This window comes from Charadrius vociferus, unplaced genomic scaffold (genome assembly GCF_000708025.1).
Source record: "Charadrius vociferus isolate BGI_N301 unplaced genomic scaffold, ASM70802v2 scaffold1434, whole genome shotgun sequence".
Classification (NCBI taxonomy): Eukaryota; Metazoa; Chordata; class Aves; order Charadriiformes; family Charadriidae; genus Charadrius; species Charadrius vociferus.
The window spans coordinates 107,612-108,777 of record NW_009647937.1 but is presented as its reverse complement, the minus strand read 5'-3'; the positions used below and the strand labels follow the sequence as shown (position 1 = coordinate 108,777).

The 1,166-nt window shown below is 44.7% G+C and overlaps 1 protein-coding gene across 1 annotated transcript in view; it reads right to left on the bottom strand.

Moving 5' to 3' along the window:
* RFWD3 (ring finger and WD repeat domain 3) overlaps positions 1-132 on the bottom strand; it is a 20,658-nt gene extending 20,526 nt beyond the window's left edge. Inside the window, exon 1 of the mRNA XM_009883157.1 lies at positions 6-132. Coding sequence (XP_009881459.1) covers positions 6-132 — 127 coding nt within the window. The remainder of the gene's footprint in view (positions 1-5) is intronic.
* Between the last annotated feature and the right edge of the window lie 1,034 nt (positions 133-1,166).

Genomic DNA, 1,166 nt, shown 5'->3' with positions numbered 1-1,166 from the left:
TCCTTCACCGGGCACTGGAGCAGTGGATGACAGCACTGTGTGACCAGAAGGCTCTGTGGGAAGCGTCCTGAGGTTCTCTACAGAGTAACCAGCCACTGGCTGGAGATCAACTTCCATCTCTTCTTGAGCCATTTCTGTAAAGAGTTGAAGAAAACTAGTATTTATTTGTGGGTGTGTGCCCTACTTCTAGCCCGACAGTGGCAAAAATCAGGTGAAGCAGTCAGTGACTACAAAAGCCTTTAGAATTCAGACTCGAGAGACAACTTGTCCTTCTGCCTTAGACACAGAGCAGAGCTAAACCGTCTCAAGTCAATACAGGTATGTGAGCTGGCAGAGGAGGCAGCACCCTCCCAGGGCCCTGGACTCCGAGTCTTTGACTCAACAGCAGTGTCGTGGTTTGGCCAGCACTGCACAAACACCCACGAATACAGCCAGAAACAAGCTCTACAATGCAGTCCTTCGTCTGTTGCATTGCTCTCTGGAGGTGGGTTTATTTTCAAGTTTCTTCAAATAAAATTCCATTATCACTGCAACCCTTCCCCACAGCTCACTTAATAGGGCTTTCAGGTACTTTATATCCACCAACACTACACCAACACAGAAAGAGTGACAGCAGAACCCACGACTGAGATGTTATGGGTAGCAAATTACCTACAGCACCAGCATTTGCGGATCCATATTCAGCCTGAGCCAAGATAAACACAAAATTTGCAGTAAAACCTCCCATATGTTATTTAAGGATGGTTGCCCTGCAACCATCTTTAGGGTAAAGACTTCAGGTTACCTCCTAAATAGAAGTACTACCTTAGGTTTGGAAGAAAAACAGCAGGCAACAGTCTGTGCGCTGGTAATTATTACACAGCTGTCAGCAACCTAATTGTAGCACTTCAGTCACACTGTTCTACAGGCAGTCTTACATCACAAAAAAGTTCAAGACTATTTCATTAACTGAATAAGTAAGAGTGCCCAAAAAAAGTCATCCTTCTTTTGCAGGGTGGTGTGGATTTAATTCTGCAAGCTGCTGAAGGTCATTCACATTCTCAAAAAATACTTAGGCAATCATAAACCTGAGAGGCCTTGGGAATTGTAGACTTTTAGCATTACTAAGAGCCAAAAGCACATACCAAAACTTACTAGGCTCAGCACTGTGCAAACAGAGCAAAGGC